This window comes from Lissotriton vulgaris, chromosome 10 (genome assembly GCF_964263255.1).
Source record: "Lissotriton vulgaris chromosome 10, aLisVul1.2, whole genome shotgun sequence".
NCBI lineage: Eukaryota > Metazoa > Chordata > Amphibia > Caudata > Salamandridae > Lissotriton > Lissotriton vulgaris.
The window spans coordinates 895,868,063-895,892,220 of NC_141698.1; the positions used below are offsets into that span (position 1 = coordinate 895,868,063).

At 48.6% G+C, this 24,158-nt stretch overlaps 1 protein-coding gene across 2 annotated transcripts in view; it reads right to left on the reverse strand.

The window, feature by feature from the left end:
• The window catches only part of FAM133B (family with sequence similarity 133 member B), a 210,657-nt gene that overhangs the window by 78,237 nt on the left and 108,262 nt on the right, over window positions 1–24,158 (reverse strand). For both annotated transcript variants that reach the window (XM_086941868.1, XM_086941869.1), the window contains exon 9: window positions 18,473–18,571. In XM_086941868.1, the coding sequence (XP_086797994.1) occupies window positions 18,473–18,571 (99 nt within the window). The remainder of the gene's footprint in view (window positions 1–18,472; window positions 18,572–24,158) is intronic.

Here is a 24,158-nt window from a genome sequence, read left to right on the forward strand (position 1 = left end):
AAGATTGGGTAAATTAGAAACTGGGTTGGAAAACTTCACTGAGAAACTACTTCTGACCTGTACAATTGTAGCAACCACTACACACAAAACCGAGGTGAGATCTGGCAGTACCTTAATATCCCCTAACCAGATACCGCCTGGTAGACCTAGAAGTAGTGGTAATCAGATGGCTGAGAGGCACAGTAATTGTAGCATAACAGGATCTAAAGTCCCAAACTGAAACACAGAGCGCTAGATCTCTATCCAGGGAGGTGGAGAAAGGAACCCTAGGAATACAGCATGGCGGCCTCTTGCCTGTAGACTTGAGGCAAGGGGCAGGATCTCATAGCCCTAACTTATCTGGTTGCCCATCTAAATTGCAGAATCTGCATTTACCCCCTGCGACTACCCCTTATACAATCATATTGGCTAAGGTCCCTCCAGTACCCAAGGAAGTTAATGAAACATGGATTAACTTGAGGAATAGTGCTATACATTGTCTGGGACAAAGAGTAGGCCTCACTAGAGAGATGTTCTTTGCTTTTAAGATGGGTAGGCCCACACAGGAAAGATTTTTTTGGGGAGGGATTGTGTAGTTTTGTCCCTGGGGAATCCTGCATTGGTGCTAGAAATAATTTACAGAATTAAATAACAATACGATGGAAGGTATACAAGTCCTCCCCCTGGGATATTTTTATCCGCCCAAAGGTTTTAATAGACCTTCATTTCCGCACCGTCACTCACAGCCCATCCTCTCTACAAATTTTAACCTAGACGTATCAAATAGATTTGGGCCTTTTCAATCCTTAGATGAAAATTACTGACTACCCGATAGTATCTGTCATCATTTTTCTGGCGTTGATAAATCGACCTCCCAATCTAGTAAGGAGAGTAATATGCCCAGTCGGGAATTCTAATACAGTCCCTGACAAAAATGGTATAGAAAGTATAGAAGATGAGCCAAGGAAGAGGGTCATGGGCCAGGTACCCGAACACCAGAATAACGATAGCGTCAGTGAAAGTGTAGTTATGGGCATCAGATTGCTCTATTGGAATGTAGCTGGTCTGCAAATCAAGGCGAATAACCCAATTTGGTTGGATTTTGTCCACAGATTTGATATTTTATTTTTCCAGGAGGCATGGTTGATGGAGGAGGTAAATATTGATGGGTATAAGACCTCCCACGTGCCATCAATAAGATCCATCCATGGGAGAAATAAAGGAGGTATATGTGTTTATAACTCTAATTTGCTAGGGGTTTTGAGAGTAGAAACAAGCATACCAACCCCTTTTTACCAAATTGTTATTGTTTATTTGAATTGTAATTTAGCTGTTCATGTCGTCAATTTTTATAACAATATTGAGAGGGGTCAACTGGGGGAGGTTTTAAAAACACTTACCGAGGAATTAAACAAGATAAGAGCACAAAAAGACTCCGACGTGATTATAATTTGGGGAGGTGATTTTAATTTAAATATATGCACACTGGCAGGAACAGGGCAGTGTGGTGTAGTAAATGAAGGGAATGACCCATGTCTCATTTTACACATACTGATCGGGGAGATAGGATCAATGATCTAATGGCCACACATAATCTGGGTTTTGCAAACATGCTGTGTTCCCCTCCTGTGGATTTTGATCATACATTTATTGGCAGAGGTTTGTAAATTTTGAAATCCACGCCAATGTCCTGAGTGGCCATTTGCCCCTTAGTAGTGAGCTAACCATCCCCAAGCGGGGGTCTTACTTCAATAGTTTGGCTTGGACACAGAATATTGTCCTATCATGCCAAAATGGTTACTCACTTCGTTGGGGTACGAAAGACCCAGAGGAGTTGAACAAAAAGACCATCACTTAATCATATGACCAGATAGTAGAATGGCTAAATGAAAACACTACTTCTGAAGACACCTTGAGGGCTTTTGCTGAAATCACTACTGTGGTTCAAGATTCGCTTACAACAAAGATAAAGGGTGGCTCCACTAAAGAAAATGGTTGGTTTGATTCAAACTCTACTAGATCTTACACTAAAATGAAAACTGCGGGGGCGTGGCCAAGATGGCGGGGTGAGCGGACGCTTCCTCCCGTAGCTCCTCCGGCCCGGCTCAGCTCGAGCCCCGATTCCTGCGCTTCTCTCCCCCCGCGGCTGCACTGCGGGTGAGAGAACTGTGCCGGAGTTCTTGGGGCACACTTTGATACCACTTTGACTTCTGTAGCCCCGAGGGAAGCCCCCGAAAAGTCTACTCAGCGATCGCTCCGAGAAGTGGAGCCCGGGTCGCTCCGAGGAGAAGAGCCTGGAGGCGGAGCGTATTGCGGCGCTGTCCGCGCGCCTCGGCTGGGCCGAGTGCTGAAAAGCTGAAAGCCGGAGACCCCGAGGGAGCGGACTAGACGGACTCCGCGAAGTGTGGAGGCTTCCTGGCCGGTGCCCTGGTGGCAAGCACCATTGCTGGGTAACAAACCCCGGCCCTCCGTCGGCGAATTCCCCCTGCCCTGAGTGTCGGGGGGTGACGACTTGTGAACTCCGCGCCTGGAGGCGCCGGACGGCGGAGTTCGAGCAGCGCCTGAGCCGGGCAAATCAGCTGGTGGTGATGGGAGACATTGGTTTCGCACTTTCCAGACCCATTGCTGTTTGAGGGTCGCCCGCAGACTTGCTGGCCTAGGCTGCCTTCTTGGGTTCCGCCCTCCCGCCATCTTGTCTTTGTGGAGCTGATACTGGGGGCCCGCGCCCTTATCATACGGGCGCCTCGGTTCATCCCGGTACCTACACATCTGTTGTCCTCCCTGGGAGCACAAGGCTGACGGCCTCCAATTTGGACGTTGCGGGCCGCCCTGCTGGCTCGAGGGTCGTATCGCCCAGACCCGGGCCGCCATTTTGTCGCCTGTGACGCACTACCCTCGTCCTCGGCGAGGACCTCACATCTGGTGCCCACGGGCGGCGGGGCTCGCCTACAGCGCCTGGCCCTGAGCTTCACCGGGGGCCAAGATGACTGGGAGACGTGGCGCAGCACGAGGAGATCGCACTTTGCCGGAAATGCTCAGCAGGACCCAGCAACTACGCGACAGGGCGCAGCCGTCCCCGGGGGCCTCCCGGGCATCAACGGACGCCACCGTGGGCGAACCACCAGTCACGAGGTCCTTCATGGAGGACTTATTCAGCTCCCTCAAGGAGGAATTCCAAACTCTTAAGACCGAAGTGGCCGTAGAGGTCCGTGAGGTGCGTAGGGAAGTCGAAGGCCTGGGCGAGCGGGTCGACACTGTGGAAACGGCGGCCCAACGTCGCGATGAAGAGATAGTTCATCTCCAGCAAGACGTCCTCCGCCTACGGGAGCAGTGTGTCGAGCTCCAGGCCCACTCGGAGGACCTCGAGAACAGGTCCAGGCGGAATAACATCCAGGTGCGAGGCGTACCATCCGCGGATGAGGGTGCGGACCTGGTGGCCTATCTGCAGGACCTGTTCCGCGACATCTTGGAGGAAGGAGCGGATTTCCCGATCCGCATTGACAGAGCACACATGGTGGGCCGCCAGCGCCAGTCATCGACACCCCCGCCTGATATCCTGGCGTTCCTGCCGGATTTCCCCCTAAAAGAGCGCATCATGACGGAGGCCCGCAGGAAGCAGCCGCTGACCTTCCGAGAAAGACCTGTGGCGCTCTACCAAGACCTGTCCGCCATCACCCTGCAGAAGCGCAGGTCTTTCCGCATCGCTACGGACTTTCTGCGAGAGCATGAGACAGCCTATTCCTGGGGTCACCCCTTCCGTCTTATCTTTCGATGGAATGGGGTGCTGCATCAGCTGCACTCTTTACAAGATGTCTGTGGAGTATTGGGCCTCACTGCTACGGAGGAGGAAGGAGCTACACCCGCATGGCGGCGCCCCGAGCGGCGGGGCCGAAGGAGATCGAGGAGGCGCCAATCGTCAGCGACAGCGAGTCGCCCTGACTCCCCCACCATCAGGGCAGATATGGCGGAGGCCCTGAGGACTGCGGCCAGGAATCTGCCTGAATCTAGTGGCGTGGCCCTAACGGCCTAACTTTACTCCGGGGGGAGAGACTCTTAGCTTTAACCATGCTGGGCTGGGGCTGGGAGTTGGGGGGGTGAGGGGGGAGGTGTGTGGCTGGACGTCCACTTGACTGTTTTTCTGCAGACTCGCCCACCTGGGCTAGACTGAGACAATGGGGTGTTTTTTCTGGTTTTTTGTTTTGGCTGGTTGCCATGGGTTGGTTCTGGGGGGGTTTAAATGTTGGTTTGGTGCTGGGGGGGTCCCGTCCGATACTGTCCGAACAGGTGCGAAGCCGTCTCTGGCCTTCCCTGCGCCCCTACCCCGCGTGCCCCTTCCACTGATCCCTCGCTTGCTGCATAGCGCGTTGTTTCCCTGGGAGCGATGCCACCCCTGAAAGTAGTGACCCTTAACGTTAAGGGTCTGAATAACCCCGTGAAGCGGAGGGCGATCCTTTCCCTGCTGGAGGGGTCGCAGGCGGATATCTGCCTCCTGCAGGAAACCCATTTACTTTCTAAAGATTGCCATAGGTTGCGCTCTGCCAAGTTCCCCACGCAATTCTTTTCCTCTGCTGTGACCAAGACTGCAGGGGTAGCCATTCTTCTAGCCAGCTCCTTCAGGGGGGAGGTGTTGTATAAACATGCTGAGCAGAAGGGGAGGCTTCTAGTGTATCGCATGCGTCTGGGAGGTGTTGCCTTTACGGTTGGTTCCGTATACAGCCCAAATGACCACCAGGATCGCTTCCTGGAATCTGTGTTGGTGGACGTTACTGCCTCGCCCGATCGCCATATCATCTTGGGGGGAGACCTGAATATGGTCTTCGACTCCGCCCTGGATAGGTCTGCCCAGCGCTTTCCGCAGACGGGGGAGCTGTCTAGGGCGGTACAGGACCAGATTGCGGAGATGGACCTGCATGACCTCTGGCGCACCATGCACCCCGCCGATAGGGACTACTCATACTTCTCCCACGCGCACCGCACTTATTCGCGGTTGGATTACCTCTTGGTGAGCGGACCGCTTTGTTCGGCCGCCACGGCGGCAGACATCGGGGTCTTGTCCCTGTCCGACCACGCCCCGGTTTCCGGAGTCTTTGCTTGGCCGGCGGCCCCCCCCTCCAGAGGGATGTGGCGGCTTCGGGACACGCTTCTCCATAAGAAATCGGTGGTGAAGCGAGTGGAGGAGGTCATCCAGGAATACCAGACCCACAATAACAACTCTGACACGTCCCTGGCAACGCAGTGGGCGGCTTTGAAAGCGGTCATCAGGGGGGAGTTTATCTCCATTTCCTCGGCGGAAAACAGGGAACGCCAACGCAAGAGGGAGGAACTAACGGCGCAGGTTAGGGAACTTGAACAGGTTCACCGCCGAACAGGGGCCCCTCGTGTCTGGAAGCAGCTGAAGGCGGCACGGAAACTCCTCTCTGCGTTGGATCTAGACCGGGCGGAGTATGCAGCGCTGCGCCTGAAGCATGCCTTTTACACCGGCGGAGACAGGTGCGGTAAGCTCCTGGCCCATAGGCTCAGGGCTGCGCAGCAACGCAATGTGGTAAAGGAGCTAGTGGGAGTGGATGGGGTCCCGGTTTCCGGTGACGCGGAGGTGGCGGATTCCTTTCGTTCCTTTTATGAGGCGCTGTACGCTGCGGAGCCTTCCCCACAGGGAGAGGCTGAGGCCTATCTGGAATCCGTGACCCTCCCGGCCCTGGATCCCGCCCAGGCGGCCCACCTGGAGAGGGACATTCACGTGGAGGAGGTCATCTCCGCGATTGAACGACTGAAGCACGGTAAAGCCCCGGGCCCGGATGGCTATACGGCCTTGTTTTACAAGACCTTCTGCCCCACAGTCGCGCCTCTCCTGGCCCGCTTGTTCAATTCCTTCTCCGAGCCGGGAGCCATCCCACCGGACCTTCTCGCGGCGACTGTGTCGGTTATCCCGAAACCGGGGAAGGATCGGACCCTGTGCGGCTCGTACCGGCCCATCTCGCTCCTAAATGTGGACCTCAAGCTTTACACGGGGATCTTGGCGGCTAAACTGGGTCTACACCTACCAGGTTTGGTGGAGGCGGACCAGGCCGGTTTTGTACCCGGTAGGCAGACGGTCGACAACACCAAGAGGGTGACGCACGTGCTGGAAAAGGCCTCACGCGTCCCGGGGGAGCGAATGCTACTATCGGTCGACGCGGAGAAGGCCTTTGATAGGGTTCATTGGCCATACCTCGAGCTGGTCCTTGGGAAACTGGGGATCGGCGAGAGGTTCCGCACTATGATCTTTAATTGTTATAGGAGACCGTCAGCGTCAGTGCGTGTCAATGGACACAGCTCCAGCAGCTTTGCCATTGAGCGCGGCACGAGACAGGGTTGCCCCCTTTCGCCGCTCCTGTTTGCCCTCTATATGGAGCCGTTTGCACAGAGGATTCGCGATAACCCGGACGCTATTGGGGTGAAGATGGGGCAATACACGCATACTGTCAGCTTATACGCGGAGGATGTCTTGCTGACCCTGGATGACCCCAGGCGGTCGCTCCCTGCCTGCGTCCAGGAACTGAACGCTTTTGCCCGCGTGGCGGGCTTTAAAATGAATATGACTAAGTCGGCTGCACTGGACGTGTCGCTCTCTGTCGACACCAGGCGAGACCTCCAGCGTCTCTTTCCTCTGCAATGGTCCTCCTCCACGGTGCCTTACCTGGGGATTTTACTTGCTCTCTCCCTGCCTGCAATGGTCGCGGCTAACTATTCCTCTCTGGGCAAAAAGATCAAAGAGGAACTCGGCCGATGGAACAAAGGCCTGCTCTCGTGGCTGGGCCGGATCGCGGCGGTAAAGATGACGATACTGCCTCAAATCCTGTATCTCTTTCGCGCTCTACCTCTCCAGCCCCCTGTGGGTTGGATACGGCAGACGCAGGCAGACATCTCCCGCTTTGTGTGGCAGGGCCGCAAGCCTCGGATGAAGCGGGTCCTCTCCATGCTTGCCCCGGAAGCCGGGGGTCTCGGGGTCCCAGACCTCCGGAAGTACTTTCAGGCGGCGCAGCTCCGGTATTTGGTGGAGTGGAGCAGGTGGGAATCGGACAAACACTGGCTCTTTCAAGACCAGGCAGTGGCGGGTCGTACCCTTCAAGAGATCCCGTTCCTGCGGCGCACTCACCGCCCGCCTAATCTTTACGCCTCCTTTATCACCCGGGTTCCGCTAAGAGTGTGGGACGCGGTGTGTGAGCTTCGTGAGCTCACTACTTTTCCATCGCCGTTCACCCCCATTGTTGGCAACCCAGACTTCACTCCTGGTCTGGAACCGGGAGCTTTTTCCCACTGGGTGAGCGCGGGTTGCAGGGCGCTTTTCCAGATCTACGGGCCGGAGGGCGTGCTCCCCTTCCAGCAGCTCCGACAGGAGTTTGGCCTGACGGAAGGGGACAGACTGCGTTACATGCAAGTCCGCCACTGGGCTCTTCAACCCCCAGTGCGCGACGTCGCTGCCCGTTGGATTACGCCCTATGAGCGATGGTTGGTAACCCGGACCTCGGATGCCAAGCTTATCACTGACTTGTATAAGTTTCTCCAACCCCCGCCGTTTCATTACTATAACCCAGGGAGGGAGCGTTGGCACAGGGAATTGGGCAGGACCCTGAGCCACAAGGAGTGGGACAGGATTGCGTACCGGGCGAGGCACTCTGCGTACCACACTGGGCTGACGGAGACCTTCACTAAAGTGTCACCTATTGGTATTATACCCCGGAGCGGCTCTATGAGATGCGCAAAATCGGCGATAAAGGCTGCTGGCGCGGCTGCGGACAGGAGGGCACCCTCACGCATATTCTCTGGGAGTGCCCGGTGCTGTCGGCCTATTGGAAGGAAGTCTTAGATGAGGTGGATAGGCATTTTGAGATCGAGCTTCCGCGCTTCCCTGCGTATGTCTTGCTAGGCCTCCCCAATGACTTGATGTACCCGCTGAAATCCCGCAGGGGAAGGCAGATTGCGATTGCGCTAGGCTCCGCGGTTCAGAACATACTTGTGCTCTGGCGTACCCCCACTGCCCCCTCTATCACTGGTTGGCTGCACAGGCTCTGGCAAGTACTGGGCATGGAGAAGATGTCGCTAACGGTGGCTGGGAATGTTGACCAGTTTGAAGAGCTCTGGCACCCCTTTTTGGCACTGCTGTCCACGGAATTTCGCGAGCTCACGTGTCCACGGTACCTGCGCCTCCTTAGGCTGACGCCACCGGCGGCTCCAGCGGAGTGAAGGTGCGGGTTCAGGGACCGGGGGTTGGGGGTGGGAAGAGGGGTTATATGCTTCTAACGCTGACTTTCGGACGGGGATGTTGGGGTATTGTTTTCTTTCTTTTCCTCCTTTGCTTTTCTTTCTTCTTCCTTTCTGGGGTTGGGGGGTTGGAGGAATGGTGTGCTTCCTTTTTACTGTGTTGCGGGATGCTATTCTGCTCAGCCTTGCTTAGGGAGCGGCGGTCTACAGGGGGTTCATTCACAGTGCCTTATTGCCTTATGTCTTATGCCTTGTTACCCTCTGGGGCTTCCAGCCTCCCTACCTCTCTTCTGACTCGCTGCAACGTTACACTTCTTGTACTGTATGTTCGCTTGACCTCCTGCTCCCTTCCCTTTGTTTTTTGTGCCTTAATAAAATACTTTAAACCTAAAATGAAAACTGCACTGCACAGAACTGTAAGAGACCAGAGGGAAATTAGAGAATGTAGGACGGCATACACCCTTGCCAGAACGGTACGAATGAAAGAACTAAAAGACCAAGCTTGGGGTGCACTGTACGAAGCAGCCCTACGCAGGGACTGTACCTCATTCTAGCAGGAGGTAAATGCCCCGTTTTTTTCCTGTGGGGATGGAGAAAAGATTGAGATGGCAATTGATGAGAAATCATGGATTGACTTTTTTGCTAACGTTTATAGTTCTCAGGAGTTGGATGGAATTTTTTTTGCCTCTGAACCCCCATGCGGGGAGGGTTATGAAGACTCCACCCCAATAGATTTATATATAACACACTTGGGGGTTTGGCTGGATCCTACTCTCTCCTTTACCAGCCACACAAAGAAGACTGCAGCTACCTGCTATGGTATTCTGCGAGGACTGAGACCAATCCTCAAATTCTTCGACCCCCCTACTCGGCAACTGGTGGTCCAAGCCTCTATCCTCTCTCGGCTGGACTATGGGAGTGCACTGCTGCTTGGAGTGAATCAGGCAGAGGCTACTAGGCTGCAAAGGGTGCAGAATGCTGCAGCGCGGGCCATTGGTGGCCTTCCAAGACGCTGTTCTGTCTCTGCTGTCTTGACCTCCCTTCACTGGCTGCCGGTCAGACAGAGAATTAAATTCAAGGCTCTTTGTCTTACTTTTAAGATCTTGAAACTCTCCTCTCCTCCAGCCCTTGCGGGTCTTGTTTCCCCCTATGTTCCCACGCGGGCTCTCAGGTCGGAATCTCTTCATCTGGCGACTAAGACCAGGTTCAGACTGAGTAGGATGGGAGGTCGTTCTTTTCAAGTTCTGGCGGCTGGATTATGGAATTCTCTCCCTGCCCATATTCGTGCCCTGAACAGCCTTACTCTTTTTAGACGCGCCATAAAAACCCATCTGTTCGCTATTGCTGATTGATTCCCTCTTCTCAGCATTTGTTCGCTCCTGCTGACTGATTCCCTCTCTTCTCAGCATCGATTTGTTGTGTTGTGGCACTTGATCAGGCGCCAGGACGCCCCTTCGCTGGGGCAGCTGTGCGCCTAATAAAAGTTATTAACATAACATAACATAACATGATGAGGTTAGTGAAGCTATTAATGCAAGCAAAGAAGGCAAGGTACTGCCCCCTGATGGGGTCCGATGGATTTATTTAAGTCTAATCTATCTTTATGATCCCCGCTGTTGACTAGGGTCCTTGATGCTTGCTGTGCTAGGGGTTTCATCAGGACATGGTCGGTATCGGTGATCATTCCAATCTTTAAAAAGGGTGATCGGAATGATCCTACCTGCTACCGACCAATATCTCTCCTACATGCTTTGGCAGGTGGCAGGTAGGGATGACTTAAACAGGCTACAAATATGAGCCGAAGATAATAACATACTGAGCCCCGTACAATACGGTTTTAGAAGGGGGCTTGGGACCAATGAACAGGTAGTTTAGTAATGGGGAAGTACGTACAAGCTAAGGCCGAGAGACTATATGTAGGTTGCGTAGCTATCTCGACCGCATTTGATTGCGTCATCCATACCAGACTGCGGCAAATTTTGACAGATATAAAGGTGGATCCAGTAATTTTTAAGACAATTCTGTTCGGGGGCTAGTGCCAAGGTGAGGTTCGGGCGAAAGGGAGAACGCAAGGCGCCGTTCCGGCGTGGAGAGGGGGGTGAGACAAGTTTGCGTCCTGGCCCCGTTCCTATTCTCCTTATATACCAATGCCCTAGAGGAGGAACTGGTGGCTGGGGCGAGAGACCCCCCTCGAATTAACAACCAGCCAATAGTGTCCCTTCTTTACGCGGACGACGCAGTGCTTATGGCTAGAACACAAAACAGCCTTCAGCGAGCCCTCGCAACGTACGTCAGCTTCATGGATAGATGAGGATTAAAATTAAATGGAAAAAAACTTTTGTAATGTCTTGCGGTAAGGGCAAAGGTAAAGGTAGTGGACTAGCGGTTGGTAAAGATCGGATTGATTCAACCAATATGTTCACCTATCTGGGTGTCGCAGTTGAGCGCAACTGCTCGTGGGGAGCGGCAATTAACAGTTGTTGCTTTCTCTTCAGGAGATCAGTTATGTCAGTAATTCATTTTGCAAATAAGCTAGGCAAAAGGCCTCCAGAGATCCTCCTGAAAATCTATCAAGCGAAGTGCATTAGCATTACAATGTTTGGGTCTGGAATACGGGGCTTTCAGGACGTCTCTCCATTACAAGTAATAGAAAGGAAAATGCCACGTACCAGTATGCATCTGTTCTTGGCATGTAGAGCTGCAGAGTTGCACACTGTGCATAGATCGCCACCTAGTGTTGGGCCCAGATGTTTGCAGTTTGTTGTTGTCCTGAAAAGTTCTTTGGAAGTCACAAGATAGGTGACTCCTCCTTTGGACCACATTGTGCATGGGCATCGGCTCCATCCCCAGATTGTTTTCCACCATTTGGGAAATGATGGAGCTTTGCAAGAAAAAGGAAGGATGCCCATGTAATTTGTATCTAATTAAGATAATACTGGAACAGAGAAGGGTAGCCGGGGAAGCTGTTGGGCGTGTGCAACTCTGCAGCTCGACATGCCAAGAACAGATGCATACTAGTAAGTAGCATTTTCCTTTCGAGGCATATGAGCTGCAGATTGCACACTGTGCATAGATTGTATAGCAGTACCCACTCTTAGCGGCGACCACCCCTATCTGTTGCAGTAGTTTGGAATAATGTTTTGAGAACAGCCTGGCCCACATTAGCTTGTTGTTTGGTTTGCACATCTACACAATAGTGTTTTGTGAATGTGTGCGGTGTAGACCATGTAGCTGATCTGCAGATGTCATCTAGGGGAATGTTGCCTAAAAATGGCATTGAAGCCCCTATCTTTCTTGTAGAGTGGGCTTTAGGAGGAACAGAGAACGTCTGTTTAGCTTTGTGGTAATAAATCTGTATGCATTTGACAATCCATCTAGCTATCCCAGATTTTGAAATGGGATTACCCTTGTCTGGTGGTGAGAAAGACACAAAAAGTTGGTTTGATTTATGAAAGGGTTGTGTCCTTTCTATGTAGTATAGCAATGCTCTTGATACCTAATGTGTGAAGAGCTCTTTCTGCTACAGTCTGTGGTTGCAAGAAGAAAATGGGCAGTTCCACAGATTGATTGAGATGAGATGGAAGGGAGAAATTACTTTGGTCAGGAATTTTGGATTAGTACGCAGAACTACCTTATTGTGATGCATTTGCAAGAAGGGATCTTGAATGGTTAGTGCTTGTAGTTCACTAACTCTCCGCAGATAAGTAATAGCTACTAGGAATGGAACTTTCGACGTTAAAAAATGTAATTCACATTTGTGTAAGGGTTCGAAGGGAGGTCCCATTAACCGTGTGAGAACAACGTTTAAATTCCACACTGGTGAAGGTAGTACTCTGGGAGGAATTATTCTTTTAAGGCCTTCCATAAAGGCTTTAATGGCAGGTACTCTGAACAGAGATAGATGTCTGTTTTGTAGATATGCTGCTATTGCAGCAAGATGTAGTCTAGGCTAAGTTACATCTTTGGAGATGCAGTCAGTATCCTATGATGTGTTGAATAGACACATCTAAGGGATTAATATTGTTGTTGTGACAATATATTACAAATCGTTTCCACTTGGCTGCATAACATGCCCTAGTGGTTGGACGTCTAGCTTCTTTTATGACATTCATGCAGTTTGGAGGAAGGTTTAGATATCCAAATTCTAGGATTTCAGGAGCCAGATCGCAATGTTGAGCTGAGCTGGGTCCGGGAGACTGATTTCTCCATGCTTCTGTGTTAAGAGGTGTGGAGACAGGTGCAATTTTTGGTGCGGTACTACACAGTTGTAGCAGTGTGGTGTACTGCCATGTATTGCAGTATTTTACCTCTACTTGTACTTTGTACGCTTTTGTAACCTGCACACATGTCACTTTTTCCTCCTGTAATGCACCGTTTGCTACCTCTTGTATTTTTTTGCTCACGATTGTCACTTTTGCCTCATGTAACTTAGCGTTTGCGTTTGTAATTTGCTCACTTGTAATGTTCTCATGTATCAGTTCTGTTCCTAATGTGAAGCGCTCTGACACCTTCGGGTAAAGTCTGCGCTATATAAAAACGCATAAATAAATAAATAAATACATAACTAAATACCACGGTTGTCTGGCCCACGTTGGAGCAACTAGGATGAGGGTCAGAGAATGCTGCTGTAGTTTGGGTACTACTAGTGGCATGAGTGGTAGAGGTGGAAAAGTGTACGCAAATCTGTTTGACCAGTTCATCCATATCGCATTGCCTTTGGACAGTGGGTGTGGATATCTGGCGGTGAAGCTTGGGCATTTGGTGTTTTCGTGGGTGACAAATAGGTCTGTCTGAGGTTGTCCCCACATCTGAAAGAATGGCTGAAGAACTTGCATATGAAGTTCCCACTCGTGGGTATGTTGTATTTGACGTATTAACAGATCCGCTATGGTATTTTGTACTCTGGGAACATGCGGGGCTAGAAGGAATATGTTTTGAGGTATAGCCCACCGCCATATGTCCTGTGCTAGTTGAAAGAATTGCAGGGAGTGTGTTCCGCCCTGATTCTGTATGTAATACATGGCTGCCATGTTGTCTGAGCGGACTAACAGAGCTTTGTTTGATATTTGCTTTTGGAAAGCTTTCAGTGCTAGGAATATGGCTAGTAACTCCAGCTGATTGATATGGAGTAACTTTTGTTGTGGTGTCCACCTGCCTTGCATGGTGTGATGTAGTAGGTAAGCTCCCCAGCCGGAGAGCGATGCGTCCGCTGTCAAGACTATCTGAGGAACTGGCTCTAGAAATGGTCGCACTTTGGAAAGGTTTTTGGTGTTCCACCACTGCAGAGGGCGATGAGTTAGACAGTCTACCAACACTAAAATGTAAAAAAATGTAAATTGATACTTGTATAGCGCACTACTCACTCGCAAAGGGTCTCAAGGGGCTTGTACGAATACCGCTGTGGAACCCATCCTGGCTTTCCCTGTGAGGCGTCCACTCCTGGGCACCCCCAAGGTGGAGGCCAGGCATCCATAGCGTTGTGGGGGCGGTTGTGGAGATTAGGCAAGCTATTGCCCAGAGTTGCAGAGTGGGACTCCATGATTGGAATAGGCACCGAGGCGAGAATTATCAGGTCCGTGGAATTTTGAGCCCAAGACTTGCCGAGGCGGGGAATTGAACCCTGGTCCCGGGCCAGACCTCTGCATCAGGGTCTGCCGCTCTAACCATTGAGCCACACTTCTCCACTAGGTCTGTTAATTGGCCTTGAGCCTGGTTCCATTGACGTGATAAGCACTCTTGAAGAGGACGCATTTGTAGTCTTGCATGGGGTACTATGAAAATGCAAGAGGCCATCATCCCTATGAGTTGCATGAACACTCGTGCTGGAAGGGAGTGTTGCAGCTAAAACTTTATTAGAAGAGTTTGCATGCTGGCTATCCTTGCTGGAGTGGGATAAGCTAGCGCTGTTGAGGTGTTTATTGTTGCACCTAGGTATTGTTGTAGTTCGGATGGTTGTAGATGAGACTTGGTGTGGTTTAATGTGAACCCTAAGTTGTGGAGCAGTTGGATCGTGGCATGAGTGTGTTCCACGCATTGGTTGTATGAGCTGGCTTTTATGAGCCAGTCGTCCAGGTACGGGAAGACGTGGATGTGCTGTCTTCTTAAATGTGCTGCCACAACTGCTAAGCACTTGGTGAATACTCTTGGTGCTGTAGTGACTACAAATGGGAGTACTTTGAATTGATAATGTTGCCCGTCTATTACAAACCTGAGATACTTCCTGTGAGCCTTGTGAATTGGAATGTGGATGTATGCGTCCTTGAGATCTAGAGTAGCAAGGAAGTCGTTTTGTAACAGGAGCGGAAGGACTTGTTGGATTGTGACCATGTGAAAATGGTCTGACTGTATGTATATGTTTAGCGGTCTGAGGTCTAAAATAGGCCTTAGAGAGCCGTCCTTCTTTGGAATTAGAAAATACAGAGAGTAAACCCCCTTGTTTTGTTGGAGAAGAGGAACTGGTTCTATTGCACTTTTTTCTAGCAGAGATACTACTTCTTGCTATAACAGTGATAGATGTTCTTGTGACATTGGACGCTGTTTGGGTGGTATGTTTGGGGGGTAGATGTTAGTTCTAGACAGTAACCTGACTGAATATTTTGTCGCACCCACCTGTCTGATGTGATGTTGGTCCAGGCAGGAAGGAATTGTTGCAGTCTTCCCCCCACAGGAGTGGAAAGTTGGGGGGGAAGGGGAGGAAAGTCATTGGGTAGGGGTAGAGGAAGAGCAGGAGTTGTTGGTTTTGCCTCTCCCTTTGTTGTTGTTACCCGTGTAACCCCCTCTCTGGTAGCCCTTAGTGAATGTGGATTGGCTAGGGGTTTTGTAAGAAGTGGAAGGACTTTCCGAGGAGTAGCCTCTTGTGTGGTCTCTGTATGATGAGCGATGAAAAGAACGTCTGGGAGCTTGCTGCTGCAAGGCTCCCATAGATTCTGCTGTATCGGTGTCTTTTTAAATTTTTTCTAAAGACACGTCAACATTTGGGCCAAATAAATGTGTCTCATCAAATGGCTGATTAAGGATGGAGTTTTGTACTTTAGGTTTAAAACCTGAAATACGCAGCCAGGCATGTCAACGTAGAAGGGTGCTGGTATTGATTGCCCTTGAGGCGGTATCTGCAGCATCTAGGGCACAACGAGTGGAAGTAGTAGTAATATTTTTACCTTCCAGTATAAGTTCATTGGCCCTATTTTTGTATTTGGTAGATGCTGCATTATGGACTCTTGTTCATAGTAATGTGCCCTATCATATCTTGCCAGCAACGCTTGGGTGTTGGCAATGCGCCAGATGTTAGCTGCTTGTGACGCTGTTCGTTTGCCGGAGGCGTCAAGGAGCTTAGATTCTTTGTCTGGTGGTGAGGCCTCACCTGATGTCTGAGAATTAGCACGTTTGCGTGCATTAGACACTACTAAAGAATCTAATTGTACTGGGCCTTTATTATAAACTGGATCTGTGGGGGGAGCTTTGTATTTTTTCTCAATGCGGGGATTGAGGGCCCTAGCCCTGACAGTATCCTTAAAAACCTCTGTTGCATGCTTGATGACACCCATAAGCATTGGCAAAATGTCAGTAGACTGTTGAGTGTTATCAAAAGTGTCTAATAAGAAATCTTCCTCCACTGTATCAGTGTGTAAGTCCACCCCATGATATTGGGATATTGGGCAGCTCTTTGGACTAGTAGTGTCCTCTGGTGGAGAAGGTCTGGAAGGGTATACATCGTCTTGTGGGATGTAAGGCGCATCAGGGGTGTTGTAATCATCCCATGGATTAGGTGACTGAGGGGGACTATTGGTCCCTGCTGGGTCATGTGCACCCCCACCTCTGTCATCAGAGTCTGTGTCTACATCATCGTCTGGATTAGTGGATGGTGTAGGTGAATGACGTGGTGGAGGAGGTGTAGGAGCAGGAACAGTATGGGGAGGTGGGGGAGAAGGCACCCTTAATGGAGAGGTTGCAATGTCTCTCTTCTTTAGTGGGGGAGGAGGTGCTGGCGCCTCAAGTGGTCTCTTCTTGGAGCCGAGAGTCAATTAACCGGTCTTAGGATCCTTTACAAGAGTTTTTTAATTGGGATCCGATGTGAAACTGTCCTCTGAGTGGGGCAGATCCTTCGGTGTTGAAGTTTTTGGCTCCGTAGGTTTTTTCGGCACAGAGTCGGTAGCTGGTCTTGGGTCTTTAAGCTTAGAAGTGTGCCCATTTGAAATGTTTTTTACCGGAACCTGTTTTTTCGGTTCTGGAACTTTAGGCGGTTCTTTACTCGGCTCCGAGTGCGGTTTCGGTATCGATGAGCCGCTGCCAGTCCTCAGCGCTGTGTGCTTAGGTGTCAGAGCAACGGTCGGCGTGGTTGAGGAAAATGGCTTCTTCTTCGGTGTCGGTATAGGATCGTCACCGGAGATAGGCTGGCTCGAGCCCGAGCCGCATGAAGGCTTAGTGCGCTTCTTTGCCGGCCCAAAGGCGGGCGTGGGAAGCAGTCTCTCGGTGTGCACCCGGGCCGGAATGTGAGGGTGTGACCAAAGCCTTTTTTGAGAGTGTCGAGGAAGGGTTGGGGTCGACAGTCTTACTTACGACCCGTTGAGCTGGAGTGATGTCCTCGATGTCAGAGTTTTCGGCACCTGAGGAGCCGGTGCTCTCTTCGGCATGCTCATGTTTTGGCACGTCGACTCCCTCTTTAAAGATGTCGTTGTGCATCGAACCTGACGATCGAGCCATAGTTCTTCAAGCTAGTCGGTCCCGAACCGTCTTCTTGGAGCGGAATGAGGCACAAGCGGAACAGTCTTTGGCCTCGTGCTCTGGTGAGAGGCAAAGGTTGCACACCTCATGTAGGTCGGTGTGGGGAAACTTCGACCCACATCGAGGACACTTCTTGAATGCGTCCTTTCCATGAGCCAGAAAGTAAGGTCTAGGTAGGCCTGAAGGCCTTCGTCGACGACCGGAATCGAAGACTTCGCATTGGTGAAGAATCGCGTCGATGTGGAGTGCGATCGAAACAATACCATCGAACTGGGTGAGGATTGCACGCCGAAGGAAATTCGGTTCCAAATCGGAGCGCAGGAAACACATGGAGCCGATGCCCATGCGCAATGTGGTCCAAAGGAGGAGTCACCTATCTTGTGACTTCAAAAGAACTGTTTAGGACAATAACAAACTGCAAACATCCAGGCCCAACACTAGGTGGCGATCTATGCACAGTGTGCAATCTGCAACTCATATGCCTCGAACACATATTTTTGACATTTATTTTAGCGGTCCCACAGAGTACATCGGTTTTTAACTGTCATAGTGAATTGGGGATTCCATATATTTCGGATTAGATCAGCATGCAACCTCTTATTATAGCATTGAGTCTGGACATCTACCACCGCAGGTTTGAACAGAGATATTATTGGGGATACAATGAAATTGGACCATGTCTCCAGAGTAAGCTGGATGAACTATATCTTGGTCAGTTTTCCAGTTGTTAATGATTGGTCTAGATATCTATGTCACTGTCCTTGCGATAATATATCAAATCAATCTACTTTACACGTGATACTTTTCTGTAAAATGTACTGTAACGAAAGAAGTAGCCTGCCATTTTTAAAGCAGGGAGGATAGAGGCAGTGCCGGACGGCCTTTTTGTATTTGCAACTACTGGAAAATGCGTACTGTATGCCCATCATGATGGGTTTTCTGAAAAGCATAATAAGGAAATGAAAGACGATAACTGTGAAATAATGTATATTATCATTTTTTTAGAAAGATTGTTAAAAAGAAATACGATGGATATGTTTTAAAATACAATGGGCCTAGGTAATTCTGTCAAATGAATTTTTAATAATGAATATTTAAACTGTGACTTTTATGATTTTAACATGCTTTTAAATCGAAGAAAGTTAATTCTGACTCATTAATGCCACAGATGAGTGCAAGAACTATCACCCCCTGAACTAGATCTCAACCCTGATTATCAGCTTCCCCAGCAATGCACGGGAGGCATGCTACAAATGTTTGTTTGCCGTACAGAATTCAGGAAGGAAACACTTGTATTCATCTTGTCTTGTTCCAGTACGATGAGAAAGGAAAGGTTACTTACTTGCAACAATCGTTCTCCAGCGGCGTGTCCTCCTCTAAGATCGTCGCATAAATGCATTTTAAAAAAACAAAAAACCTAGCACTAGGATGTTCAAAATTTCTGAATAAGTCAAACATGATAGTTGACAGTGCTTTCACAATCCTTCAATGGAGGGGGCTTTTCACGTGATTAATTAATAGAAATATGAACCTCGTCTTCATCTTCTGATCCGGACAGAGACTCTGATGTAGAATGGCAGTCACCAGCATCAAGAGGTTTCTTCCTTTTCCGGCTTGGACTTTTGGCATCCTGTTTGAAATTTCAAAAAAACAATGAAAAAAAGAGATATATGCTTGAAATGAACGCAGAGGCTTAGATAGTGAACTTTATGACACTATTAGGACAGATAATTATTGTGCACTTTAAATTCAGTTGGTTGCATTACAAATTTAGTGCTACTTCATTCACACATTTTCATTCTCACAGCTAAAATCCAGCAGCATTCAGGAGAAGTTCAGAACAAATAGGCATTTTATCCGGCAAAACATGCTGGTCAGACACAAAAGCAAAGCCAATACATCTGTCTTTTTGAACAGTAGTTCAAGCCATTACTAGGTATCGGTCAAGTCTGAAGCAACAGCTGGAAAGCTGCAGAGTTTCAAAACTTTACAAGAAGTCCCTCTCAAATCAGCAACTGCTTAACAAGCCTTTCACAAAGCTTCAATATCTCAGCTCACTCCTAGATATCCCTCTACAGTAAGATATACCTGCTTCAAATGTCCTTCAGAAAGTTAAGGGGTTGTGGCTTTAACATAAAAATGACAATGAATACTTTTGCGTGTTTTCCTGTAAGATAAGTAAATATGCTAATACAGGTATATGATGGTGACTCAAAACTGCAATGTTCAATCTCTTTAAATAGGACATAAGACTCTAGAGAAAAATGCTTCCCTAAATTGTTCAATCATGTTTACAATACAAACAGGACCCCCCCCCCCCCACCACCCACCCTCCCCCCAAATCATGCAAAGGGAGAATCTTTCATCCCATATACAATAAATGGAAGCCAAACAACACCTTCAAACTATAGGTTAATCGCACAGATAAATGGCGAAGCTAAATTGTATAGTATTAACAAAAGAGGAGTATCACCACAAGGACCTTGAAAAAGGTTCTAAATGGGATGTCAGAAAACAAAAAGGGATAGTATCCTTTTGTTAAAAACCCCTCACTCACCAACCTGGTTGGTGACATGCTTCATCATCGGGGTCCCAACCTGACGGCCGAATGCCATCAGGATGTGCTGGGACACCTGATTACAGTGGAGCTGGTTGTTTGAGTGAATAGTGCAAAAGTGATGTTAAAAATTGTCCTGGTATGACTTTTGAAAATAACTTTATTCATAAGCTACTGGACAGTGTTAAAAACAGAGTGGAGATACTAATGGGTGATAGTGACCGTGAGTATCTATGTGAAAGTAATTAGAAAGGTATACATGTTTCAACCTGTAAACAGTAAATCTCAGGTTTTCGTCAGGACCAGAAAAAAGGAAAATGGATGGTCTACACACACTAACGTGTATCCAGTCCTGTGGCCTTACTGCAAAAATCTGCAGTAGGCAACCTCAAAAACCTAAAATAGGCGAGGAAAAAAGAGACCTGTGGGAGGAAAAAGGAGAATCAGTCACAAACAAACAGATTACGTGCCTGTAACGTAGTGTAGGCTCACACGTGTCGGTATGCTTCATGCGGATCCCATTCCGAATGAATAACAAACATATATCGTGCCTGGCATGAACACATGCTTGTATTATGGCGATACAGTGCTGGTTGTCCGTATTTTCATTGTCAAGTGGTACTATATTATAGCCATCTTCATGAGCTCACTCAGTCATACTGATCAATAATGGTGTGAATGGTGGCTGCGGTCATATTTTAAATGAGTCACTCACACAAAAGTTATTGGCTGGGTGACTACCAAAGCTCACGAACGGTATGGTGAGTGGAACATAAATGCATGCATTTACAATTATAACATAAAATAAAACAAACTGTCACGGGGAGAGATCTTACTCCTATTGCGGGTCTCAAGGACTTCGTGAGGGCAGAGGGAAGGCTTGTTCAGCGGTGGAACTTATTCGATAGTATATGAACAGAGGGTCAGACAGCAAGCCGACCGAGGTAATACACATAAGGGGCCCAAAGTGAGCTGGTAAGTAAAGGAACAAACTGACTGGGCTCATTGTCAGTGCAGCGCTGTATTAGCGATGACAAGGAGTGCGTTGTAAAGGGTTGTTTTACTTACAGTTTCGCTGAACAACGGAATCGGTCTACCTACGCGCCTCTCTGGTGTCCCCGCTACTCCGTCAGGGCGCCGGCAAGATGGATATCAAGCCGTGACTTCCGGAAGTGGGCGGGGCTACGTGGGGCACGTGTGGGATCGTTGCTAGGCAACAGTGTGGGACGCCAGTACGGTAGTCTGGCGGTGTCAAAGAGCTCCGCGTGGGTAAATGAAAAATTCATTTAAACACGGAGGAACATAAGCAGGCTAGGTGACCCGCTCAGGGGGTAATTTAAGTAAATAAAGTGAATTAACATAGAACGAACGCTTGAAAGCATGGAGTCACAATGTGACTAGGGAGAAGTTCAATTTGCGTGAAGACGACCAGTACGCCATCGAAGGTGGTGGGGAGCAAAGTACAAAGGACGACAATGTTAAGCCTCCACAGTATGCATTATCTGGCTGGCAGTGTTGAAAAGGCAGGGCCCCATCAAATAGTAGAGAAGCTCTAAAGGATGCAGTATCTGGGTATTATTGCAGGACAGTACTCAGTAAGGGGTTCAGTTGGTTGTCACTGTGTGAAGACGACCAGTATGCCATCAGTGGTGATGGAGAGCACAGTACAGAGGTCGATAATGTTAACCCTCCACAGTGTGCATAACCTAGATGGCAGTATTGTTTAGGAAGGACAGAGACCCATCAGATGGTAGAGAGTCTGAAGGACGCAGGATATGGGTAGTCCAGTTATTTTTGCAGGACAGAGGCCCAAGGGATATTATCATTAAGGCCTGTTATGTGCGTGGACAACCGATATATCCAACGCTGTTACTTCTCAAACAGGCGTTTTTGTAAGTTCGGTCCAGGCTTCACCTGCTCTATTACAGTCCACATCATGTCATTTGGGGTATGATTCACTTCAAGAAAGTGATCTGCGAGTCTGGTTGCACCTTTTTTGCAACGGATAGTGCTACGATGTTCACAGTTGTTTCACTTCCCTTGTTGTCATACTGATGTATGATTTTGCACAGGCGCACTTGATTAGGTAGATCACATTACAGTTGTTGCAGTTGGTATATGACAGTTGTTTTCAAGGTTTTCCTTCCTCCAGATCGAAGGTTTTTGTATTGTTAGTTAAGTGGCAGACACTGCAATTTCCACAGCGAAAATGTGTCACGATCTCTGGTTGTCCCCAGGCTCTGGTTATTGACAGGTCCTCATTGTGTTTTGTTGCCTTAGGTCTTGTGTTCACCAAGGTATCCTTCAAGCTGCAAGACATCTTAAAGGAGAACAAGGGTTTTTCCTAATGCAAGTTCCCTGTGTTTAGTATAGCCCAATGTTTGTTCACACAACTACTCATTTGATTTGACATTGCATTGAAAGTTGTGACACATGTTAGGGGTATGGTATTATCAGTGATCGATTTTTTCCAAAAGAGCTTCTCTGGGTTGGTTTCTTGCTCTTTTTTGGCATTTTTTGATTATCCTGTTGGGATGGCCTCTAGCCATCAGTTTCTCGGTCAAGTCAACTGCTTGGCTGCGATAGTCAGACACCTTGCTGCAGTTGCGGCGGAGTCTCAGATATTGGCCATAAGGTCGGTTTTCCCTTAGAGGGCGCGGGTGAAAACTTTCGAAGCTCAGCAGGTTGTTTTTGGCAGTAGGTTTATGGTAAGTTTTTGTTTCAAGACGAGTGCTATCCTTGGTTATAATAATATCCAGAAAGACCATCTTGTCTTTATCAAAACAGTTAGTGGAACTTAAATTTTGGTCACATGTGTTGATCCAAGCGATGATTTCCTGCAAGGTTTCAAGGGGTCCTTGTCAGAATGCAAGGACGTCGTCTATGTACCGTTTCCAGAAACTTAGGTGGTTAAAAAACAGGTTTTTGTCACTGAGCATAAACTTTTGTTCAAAATCAAAAACATAAAGTCCAGCCACACTTGGGGCAACTCTTAGTATCCTGTAAGTATGTTGAAGTTGATTGTACAATTGTTTTCAGAAAAAAAGTAACAAAATCTGGACAATGGTTCCAGAAGAGAATCAATCCCCGAGACTATGGGTCTCCCCGGAGGGGGGATCTTGCCTTTGTGCATCTTGGGTAAGATGTAAAAGTACAGGATTTTACCTTCAATAATGCTGAGTAAAAGTATGTACACTTTTCCAGGTTGCGGCTCGGCAAATCTTGTCCAAGGACACACCAGCAAACAATGCCGTAGAGGAGGACACTGCTCTGGTAGAATGAGCTTTCGGCTTGCTTGACAATGGATGGCCTGCTTTGCAATGGCAGAACTGAATAGTAGATGCAATCCATTTTGAAATGGTAGCTTTTGAGATAGCTGATCCTTTTTTGGGGCCACCGTACGAGAGAAATAACTGATCCGATTTTCTGAAGGACACAGTTCGAGATATGTAGAACTTTAGGCATCTTTTGAGATCTAAGGAATGCAATGACTTCGCCGCCGCAGATGACGGATTGGGGAAGAATGTCCGCAAAACTACCGGCTCATTGAGATGAAATGTAGTTGGAACTTTAGGTATGAATGTGGGATTAGTTTGCAAAAGGACGTAATCATTAGAGAATTTCAAATACGGTTGCTTTATAGTGAACGCCTGTAACTCACTGACTCTTGGGGAAGAGGTGAGTGCCAACAGTAAAGCTGTCTTCCATGAGAGATATTTAATATCAGCCTTATGAATGGGTTCAAATGGATGCTTCATGAGCTGCTGTAGAACTACATTTAGTCTCCATTCTGGAGGAGGAGCTTTAATAGGAGGGAAAGTTCTGAAAAGTCCCTTCAGGAACTGTTTGATGAGACGATTAGAACAGAGTGGCGCCATCCCTGAAGACCTTCAGTATGTAGAAATAGCGGCTAAATGTAATTTAACCGAAGCAAATTTTAGAACAGACTTAGAGAGTGACAACAAATAAGGTAACACCTTATCAGGAGAACATTCCAATGGATGTAGATTATTATTAGAGCACCAGTGACAGAATCTTTTCCATTTTAGGGCATAGGTCTGCAATGTAGAAGGGGCTCTTGCTTTGTCTAGAATGTCCCTGCTTTCCTGAGGAGGTTCTACTTCCTGGAAATCTATGAGTCCAGGAACCAAGCATGGAGTTGCAGTTGAGCTGGTAAGGGTGAAGAATCTGCCCTTCGCTCATTGATAGCAGATTCAGTTGTATCGGAAGGCGGAATGGCTTGTACTTGGAGAGAAGGAGAAGTTCCGTGAACCAGTGTTGACGCGGCTATTTCAGTGCAATCAGGATCATGCAACATGGTTCCTTCTTCATCTTGTGCAAAAGTCTCGAGATTAGAGGAAAAGGAGGGAATGCGTAAGCAAAGATTCCCGTCCACCTCATCATGAAAGCGTTCCCCAGGAACCCTTCTCCGGTTCACAGCTTGCGAAGAAAAGGCACTTCCGGTTGCTCTTGGTGGCAAAGAGATCCAGATTTGGTTTGCCCCACTTCTGGAAGATGTTGTCCAGCACTGATTGATCCAGTTCCCATTCGTGGCAAGACTTTGCTGTTCTGCTGAGAGAGTCTGCCCAGGTGTTCTGAGCTCCTGGTAGATGCTCCACCTTGATTGTTATTCTGTGCAAGAGGAGACACTTCCAGATAT